This window comes from Mya arenaria, chromosome 16 (genome assembly GCF_026914265.1).
Source record: "Mya arenaria isolate MELC-2E11 chromosome 16, ASM2691426v1".
In the NCBI taxonomy this organism is placed as follows: Eukaryota; Metazoa; Mollusca; class Bivalvia; order Myida; family Myidae; genus Mya; species Mya arenaria.
Window position 1 is genome coordinate 44,907,878 of NC_069137.1, and position 9,418 is coordinate 44,917,295.

General features: G+C 35.2%; 1 protein-coding gene across 1 annotated transcript; it reads right to left on the reverse strand.

Annotated features, from left to right (window-relative positions):
• Positions 1 to 1,549: 1,549 nt before the first annotated feature.
• LOC128221279 (inositol 2-dehydrogenase-like) lies at positions 1,550 to 7,813 on the reverse strand. The gene is made up of 8 exons (XM_052929834.1): positions 7,768 to 7,813; positions 6,738 to 6,897; positions 5,862 to 5,932; positions 4,995 to 5,103; positions 4,416 to 4,543; positions 3,337 to 3,560; positions 2,310 to 2,475; positions 1,550 to 1,671 (listed from the first exon to the last, which is right to left on the reverse strand). Exons 1-8 carry the CDS (start codon positions 7,811 to 7,813, stop codon positions 1,562 to 1,564), a joined length of 1,014 nt encoding a protein of 337 aa, XP_052785794.1. The 3' UTR covers positions 1,550 to 1,561.
• Positions 7,814 to 9,418: the final 1,605 nt, after the last annotated feature.

A 9,418-nucleotide genomic window follows, 5' to 3' on the forward strand; every position in this document is an offset into this window, starting at 1 on the left:
ATGACAGAGAGAGAGAGAAACTAAATGTATAGTGATATTCATCAAAATGTTAAAATACGTACTGGATAGCGACCTATTTTTCGCCCGTACCACTCTTTCGCCCAACTGCAAAACAGTGAAAATGGAATATTTCTAACAAACCAGTCTGGCGTTTTATTGCGGCATCTTTCTCAAAGGGAAGCAACTCAAATTTGAATTAATTATTACATGTGTGTACGTGCATACGTTATCTCTCTTTGTAAGTGTCTACAGTTACAGAATCATAGAAAAAGCAGTTGTTTTAAAAATTGATGAGTAACAAAACGGATTAAAAATATTTAACAATAATTTAAAAGAGGCGCGTAATAAAACGAAAATGATGATTGGAAACTGTTTTTGTCTAATTTTGTCTAAATCGGCGAACTCAATTTATGTATCTCAGTTGAAAATAGATAAAAGTTTCCGCAATAGTCCGATCATTTTCCGGAAGCAAGCCTGAAATAATCGAAGACCTCGGTGTTTGACTTCAGCCGCTTTCCGTTTATAAACAAGCTATAACATGCTGACTATTAAAGACAGATGCAGGCGGAAAATCATGGGATTATATGCAAGCTTTTCCTCGAACATGTCAAGAGAAAAGAAGGTCGAATAAGTTATCACCAAATCCGTCAAATGTATTAACACACTATTTAAACCCACCATCATCGTCGAAGACACTAGTAGTTGGTGACATATTGGATACATTAATTAATTGATCCCAGAGTCAATAATTGATCAGATAGTTCATGTTATACATGCTTGTTCTTGTCATTGTTAGTTTTTACTAAGTGTAACTGTTAAATATCTTTGTTTTGAAGTTATTGTATAGTTTTCTTAGTAATGTTGACTATACACTTTTCAGCATCCTCTCAGTTTCATTCAGTTGTTATAATTAAGTTGTAACCAGTTACTGTTTCCAATCACACAAATAAAATATAATAGTTCATTGTTGTTACTCAATTAAAATCATAACGATGGGGTATCAGAAACATGAAACGTCACTAGTTTTAAACGTCACTAGACTGGTCAAATAACAACGACTAATTTATGGGGTTGGTAGTATGCTTATTTTGACGAAATTATAGAGGTGTTTTGAACGTTGGAATATTCAGAATCCCTTGCTGATTTCAAAAACGAATAACACAGTGTTTTGAAGGAAGAGCCAACGTGTCTGTGTGTAAAGTTGTATTGCAATAGCTATCTTGTGCCAAAAATAATATATATAGGAAAAACCTATATTTTAATAATTAAGATTAGGATGAGTGGCCGTATTGAAAGAGCCCCTCTAAACAATTAAGGATACTTTAGGGCATCTAACTGTCTTAAAATATAACCACAATAGCTGACACATGGTCAGGGAGTTTACATAGAATGTGTGGAAGTTGACAGACCTGAAAAATTGCGAAAACTAAAACTTAAGCCTAGTACTTAATCATTGCCTATCTGCATTTTTATTGGCTGAAAATGAAGGATGTATTTTTAATATTCGTAAATTGTATGTTTTATTAGCATCTTTTATACATGAAATTCTAATTCAAAAATATTAATCAGTGTACGGTACGGCTGTTTTCGTCCTCAGTGACTCATAACACATGTCAGCCAGACGCATGGCCTGTATGGTATCTCTCCTCGTGACTCGCAACTCATCCTTTCCTGAAACAGGGGAAGAAACTGTATGATAAAAGTTACACACCACTTTTATAGTTGCACCCTGCTTGTATATATCTGTACATCAAACTGTACAAAAGATTCCTGTACATGTGTTATCATGTGACAAGAAATACTCCTTTTCTTGAAAAATGAAAAGACGTTTTAATTACTGGTTACATAGCTCTTGCTCAGGATAAAATCTATACTATGTTGAGTTACACAATGTTAGCCCTGCTTTTTGTTCGTATTTCACCTTCATTCCTGAAGTTAAAACGTTACAAACTTGTAGTTTATACTGTGTAATTATCAAATGTAGTTTCCATTATACAACGCTAGCGAATTAAGGGGAGGCGTTAATTGACCAAATGAATTATTATGTCTATACACAAAATATGAATACATTAGATTGCTTCATTTTAATCTAAAACTGCCACACTCTCCTTGGAGAAGATCCCCCCGCCGCCAAAAAAAACAAAAAAGAAAAACTAAACCACATTTTTGCTTCGCCTCTTACGTTCAATATTAAATGCGATCCTGTCCAACAGAATTCAAAATGAATGGACAATATATATTTGAATATTTAACTTAAAAGACAATGGTCAATTACTGATGAAATTTAGACATTGATGGACTCTCTTTACCTTCTAGTACGTCAAGGAAGTGTTCCAACTCGTTGGCGTACGCCTCCGGGTACCTGCGCATGAAGTTGGCCTCAGGAGCCGATTGTAACATCCCTTGGTTCGTACCGCTAACCACGTGGTTAGCTCCCCTGTTCTCTACAGAGAGCTGCATCTTTTCACAAAGAACCTAACGAACAAATGGGGAAATAATGTATCGGGGCTAAAAGGACCCCCCAACAACCCATGCGGTTCACATGTTTCTGTGACTACTGTTTTGCAGGTATGATGTACATTTAAGCATTGTTGAACTCGCACATATCAGAAAATTGCGCCGCACTTTACTTCTATAAGGTACGTGCATGTCTGTAGGAAATATGCAAATTTTCAAGATTGAACAACCAATAAAAATTTACACGGAATTACCAAATGATTTGACATCGTCACACTCCGTAATAGTGATATGCCCAAATGTAAACATATATACTAGTAGTTAGATACAAATTAATCTCTTCTGAATTGTAAAACGCGTTTCAATATTACACAATATAGTCAGCTTTAAATACGATAAAACTAAAAGGTATGATAACACAACATAAGATTCCCCATGTTTCACGACATATAAATAAGTGTGTGTTATTGTTGTTAAATGATCTTTTTTAAGCGATAGCAAATGAGCAAATGTTATTGTTACTACGTTGTACCGTCACAACATAATTTCATATTGTGAAATCGTTTAAAAAGCATACCATGACTTATTAATATTAGTATATATATTATCTTGAAAAGTTGTTAGCAGGTTTAAGTTTAGTTTGTACATTTATATCATTTGATTGGTTAATATCAATTCTTGAATACAAGTTTGACAAATCACTGTTCATATTTTTATGTAAGCTGTTGTTGTGTCTAAATGGTAACATTATTGATATGCTGTAATATGCTACTCCCATTCAAACTATTGAAATCTTAAGCCTTTTCCCATACTTAAAATAGAGACACCTTCAAATTGTTACTAAACACTACTGAAATAGTGGAGCATATGCTTTTATACCTCAAGCCGTTGATCATAGCCAAAGGGACACCACCTCCCATTGACTATCACAGAAATGGCGCCGTTTTCATACGTAACTATGACAACCACTTGATCGTTGTCGCTTGCCGCCTTTAGCTCCTCTTTGTGGGCGTGGCCGTGTGCAAAGACGCTTGTCGGTCGACTCCCTATGATCCAGCCTCCCATGTCAAGGTCATGGATGGTCGAGTCCCGGAAAATACCGCCTGAAAATTTGAATCGTATAGAGAGACATTCGTACATACGTATATAAGGAATTACGCGTGTCTTGCACACAACGCTCGAAATGTTCTTGATCTGCAATCGCTTTGTTTATTTGTGCATCGTTTATAACGTGCACGGTATTGGTCCTTTTAACAATGTCTTCTAGATGAATAGCTTGGGTAACACACTTATGTCCTGTTTTTGTCAACTCTCACCTAGATAGTGGCGTCTGATGTCTTCTTTTTTCCAGAGGAATCTCCTGTTATAATATACTAGTGTTGTGGACAAACACAGTTATACATATTAGTTAAATGGCATGAAGTAAGATCTCAAGCAATAATATTTTAATTTAGACCGTCTTATAAACTTAGAATACACTCGCAATGAGTGACATATCGTCAACGCAAATTTTTGACGCAGGGATTCTGTTTTGGATAAGTGGCAAGCAGTTGGCGGCCCTTAAACACCTGCGAAGTTGAAATTCATAACGATTAGGCCATGTAATTAATGATTGTCTATCTGCAATTTCATTTGCTGAACATTTAGGCTGTTTTTTAAGTAATAGTTAGATGACATGAAGTTTAATTTTAAATTTAAATAAACGAACACTTATTTATCATTATTATACAATTTGTGGTCATCTTAATTACTTAAAATACAACCTGCATTTTAGAATGCAACCTCATTGGCTGACACATCGTCTTTGCAAAAACTGACTCTATTGTCGGCGCGCAGAGAAAACCACCGGCTTCACTCGGCACTGCGGAGCCACCTGGAAGCCAAAAAACACGGCCGTTTTTCCCCGGTATTCCTCAGGACATTTGGGCGTGGCTACAAATGTCTGGTGCATAGCTCACCTGATGTTTTGACGTATTCTATTGGTGGGTGGCTAAAATCACGACTGGTAGATTTTACAATGCGCACCGGCCCTGTACTTCCTGTGCGAATTTGTTGATAGATCGAGAAATGACTGGGGTCGAATCGCCTGAATCGAAAATAAAAGTTTAAGTTTTCGTATGCACGCGATATATTCAAAGGTATAATGTGTTGATAAGTCCTCATTTTGTATTGGTCAAAGTTGGAGCCAGACACCAAAAAATAATGATAATTGTTTTCGAATTGTAGTGTGGTTGAAAACTTCGCTGTGGAAAGCACAACATAGGGTATTTTCTTTTCTCTGCTCAATAAGACCGTAACATGCCCAGTTAGACAGGTAGACACAATACTCACCTATGGAAAGCACAACATAGGGTGTTTTTTTTTCTCTGCTCAATAAGCCCTTAACATGCCCAGTTAGACACAATACTCACTTATGGAGAGCACAACATTTGGTGTGTGTTTTTTTCTCTCAAAAAGACCGTAACATGCCCAGTTGGACACAATACTTGTTTTCTGTTCAGTAATATAGTAACTTAGCGGGTCGACGGTTTACTCACCTATGGAAGGCACAGAAAAGTGGTTTGTTTTTTTGTTCCGCTAAGTCATAACATGCCCGGGTGGACTGTATACTCGTGGTCAGCGGCTTTTCACAAAACACAGCCTTGCCTGAAATATAACACTCTTTATAACGATAACATGATGCATTTCCTAGGCGACTTCTTTCTTCGTTTTAGTTCAAACATTTATGTTTATTTTTAAACGAGTGTTAAGAATGTTTATACCTACTAATTCTAAAACACACTCGTTGGCGTGATATTGCGCGAGAGTGTGGTCTTGCGATGCGGGGAATACCAGATAATCTGTAGAAACACATGTGTCTAGCACGGTGAACACCAACCAAACTCAAAAAACGCACAGGCTAAATATTCAAAACCGGGTCGCACTGACTGTGCCTAGTATGTTGCCCCAATAATGACGATATTTCGATACATCAGAAAGTCTGTTGTTTCGCCTTTTTGCGTGTTTAGTTATGAGATTCATTCCTGTTCCTTGAAACAGAATGTTTGATTAAGTAAAAGGCTACTGGGCTTGTCCCTATGGTATCAATATTTGTATTGAGCCATGTGTCTTTACACAAGACCATTCAAAGTATTGCTTACTTGGTTTTTCTCTGAACAATCGATAGCATTTGTATGATTTGTGTGCCGTTGTCCGCTCTTCAACAAGGACAATATTTTATTGTACTGTTGTATGTCCCTAACTGTGAGAGGTTTAATCCTTGATCGTTGTGCCTTCAGACATGGTCGAAGTTAAGTCTTACGAGTTAAGCATGTCTATGCACATTTGATTCTATGGTCCTTGGTTTGGTCTGAATAAGGCCGTGATGATTTTTAACAGAACATTGGAATCATTATGTATTGTACCTGCATTGAGAGATCTGGTAATGAGATCTTCGTGGGTGGATGAAGGGGATACAATCAGCACTGCTTCCACACTGAAATACGACCATCAAATGTACCAAAACATTTGATGTTACGTAAAAGTAATACACATAAAGTGATTGCATTTCAGCGTGAGTTTATAATTTCAAGAGTGTAGTGCGGTGAAGTGTTGGTTTTGTACAATGTTGGCAATGTCAGCATTCAACAACTAGCGTCCGTATAAGAAAATAGGCTTGCAATGTATCTTCATGATATAAATAACACGGTTAAGCTATTAGGTATCGGTTTCCTGATATGCCTATCGAGGAAACAGAGAAAACAAAATTGTTATAGGTTAAATATTCCGTTGAGTATTGAGTATCTTGAGTAAATAATAGTATACTTAGTGTTCGCCATGAATTAAAATATATTATTAAACTATGAAAACACAACAACAAAACATTAATGTCCGTATGTATTGATTGGATATAGATTTTGTTTGATTTTATTATTCTGGGTTCTACATTTCTGCACTGAATTTAACGCGGGAAATGACTTGGGTTGCCATTAATTGGTGTTCGGCTTTATACAAGCTTCTTATTTCTGACATAAACATGTGATAGAAAGTATCAATCTCTCTTATATACATACGCCAAATTTATTTAACTCGTCCAACTCATTCAACTCGTCCAGGCAATATATTAGCAATCATTCACTTAAACATTGAACTTACTCGTTAAATAGAAGTGTTTGATATATGACGACTCGTTTTGGATCATTCATTTGGATATACAGCATTGGGTATGTGCTGCCGATACATTTTGACTAAAACGGACAAAAGACCATTTATTTATCAAATGTTTTGCCCTAACTACCGACTTTGGGTCCTCGATGGCCTTTTGAGCATTGGCAGGCGTCTCGCAGCGCGTGTCAAGGTTGTATGATGACGTCAGAGCACGTGCCTGTTCAACGTTCTCACGTACTATCCATCTGAGAGCGGCATGTGGCGATCGCAGAATATTCCTTACGTGCTCTAACCCTGACATCGGAAATGTGTAGAGCATTAACAAGTTGATTAACACTTCATGAAACATGTTTTATGTATATATTTAACAATAACAAACGAGTTACTAAGCATATAAGTGATAACACGGTTGTAATGTGTTTAGTTCAAAATGATGTCTTGTAGCCATATTGTGAATATAGGATCATGCTTGATTCTGTAATTTGAATAATTAAAAACCAGCACAGATGTCAATTTTAATCCTGTTCGAGCTCGGAATGAGAACCTTTTCCGTGTTTGGCGGATACATATATCACTGGACAACTGACACCCTGGTAGGGTTTAAACTTTCAACCTCCACGGTTACTCTTTCCATCTTACCTTTCATCATTATGTGAAAAAAATACATAGTTAATGAGTCACCCAAAATAAAGCAAAAAGGTGTTTTAATGTAAAAAAACAGTCTCTAGATTTGTGACAACAGTCCGTTTAAAAAACAACCGGATATATCTGCCTTAAAGACTTCAAACACATTTAAAAGACATTGCTACGACGTCCCTAAATCATTGATGCATTTGCTTCATAGTTAGGAAATACACTGAAATATACAAATTCTCTGTTTTGTACAAAATGTATTTTAGAACTGTTTTTATTATTATCAATTATTGATTCAGTATTGTGGACACCTTATTTCTATGTGCAATGTTCCTTGCAGATGCTAATGTATTGCCGCTTTTGACATTTAAACTTGAAAACTTGAAACATCTTGAAGACGAGTTTAATATGAATATGGATCCACTGTAAATTATAGCCCAAAAAGGAAAAACAAGAGTATCAGTGTAAACTGACATAAATTAACACAGATTTGACACCAGCTTTTCCAATCATACAAACAAAAACACTCACCCATTTTTCCCATACCAAATACAGCCAGGCCAATTTTTGAGGTCATTTTCTGGATATAATTCTGAATCTGACAACAATGATAATTTGAATAGCACAATGTACTTAGAACTGAATCGAGATGTAAAATTGAACGGAAAGAGTGTTCTCAAAATGGTTAAAATGTAAGTGTATCCTTACGAAAAAGATTTGAAGCGACTACCAACCTTAAACTTTTAATTGGTCAACATTTTATTGTGTAAACTATATAGATTATGTAACATAAGGTAAGACGCTTCACGTGCTTTTAGTTCAATAACTGCTGACTGCTTATTTACTGAAATAAATAAATACTGCCTTCTCATTGGACAAACAAAAAGGTTGACAACAAATAGATTAATGCAGTCACCTGTTTAACATCAGTTGAAAATTGAATTTTTAAACCAAACTTTAAAAGTAATTATTCTATAAGGAGCAATGTCATTCTATCATTTATTAAAGCAAGTTTAGCAATGTGTTATCTCTTTCGTCCTGATCGACCGTTTATGTTAAATGTTTAATCATCTTCAAGTTCTGAACTGATGATCCCAAAGGTCAATATTTGAGTACTCTGTGTGAACTAAAGTAGATAAGACAACCATAGTAATACCGGCTGAACATTAAACTTAGGTCAATACCATGATAAAATGAATTTATACTACTTACTGGATTATTTTAAAATATATATACACAAAAATCAAACACATGTTATATAAATTAAATAATGCTCGCTTTAAATAATTAAAAACATCATATAGGAATGTTTGAAATAACCTTAAAATTATCTTAAACTTTAACTTACTTTAAGACCAGTGGTGTCCTCCGTATTCCTTTCAAATGAAAACGCAGATAGTGTAGGAAGGCCGAGTCAAACTATACTCTAGATTCCCATGCACTTAAAGTTAGCGCGGGATTTTGTTGTAGTTCATTTATTATTTCTATTTTGATATTTTGCTCCACAAGGAATCAAATATTAATTGATTAATTGCCTTTCGTACGATCCAAAATAGTTTATTTTCATTTAAGAATTTAAGAATACTGTTCAGACGTTAAATGTCTTCTAAAAGGTCCAATGTAGTAATGACCATTCTACGAAAATTTCTTAAGAGGTAAAATGTGTTCCAAACGGTTAAGCGATAGTTAATTATCAATTCACAAGTCTATACTCAAGATGTTAAATGTCTTTGAAAAGGTCCCAAATAGTAAATTACTCTTTTACAAACATGTGTTCAAGTTGTTGAATATGTTCCAATAGGTTCGCATTTGCTATTTTGTTTAATAAATTCATGACAAAATGAAAAAGCTATACCCAACTATCAACAAATCAAATAGTATCCTTATATTGTTTTCAAATATATTGTTTGGCTGAGGAATTATATAAATGCTTTTTGGTATTTTAAAAACGCGATGAAAAGTAAATTGCGGCAAGTCAGAGAAACTAATTTTTTTGTTTGCCTAACACAATAAATGTCTTATCATTCAATGTTATAAACTGGTGCCTAAAATGAATCATGATAATACGGCAAGCAAGACTAGCATAAGTTTGTCACGGAATTGACTTGAGATCAAATGCATTGAGTTTATATGATTATCACAATAAGAACTACAGGGGCAAGCCAAGTAGTGTAAAATTTAA

Excerpts from the sequence above, each read along its gene's own strand:
- LOC128221279 (XM_052929834.1), bottom strand. The coding sequence starts at position 7,813 with ATGACCTCAAAAATTGGCCTGGCTGTATTTGGTATGGGAAAAATGG. Across the intron at positions 5,104-5,861 it reads TACCAGATCTCTCAATGCAG|GCAAGGCTGTGTTTTGTGAA; the intron begins GTACAATACATA and ends GTTATATTTCAG. Across the intron at positions 4,544-4,994 it reads CTTTTCTGTGCCTTCCATAG|GCGATTCGACCCCAGTCATT; the intron begins GTGAGTAAACCG and ends TTTTCGATTCAG.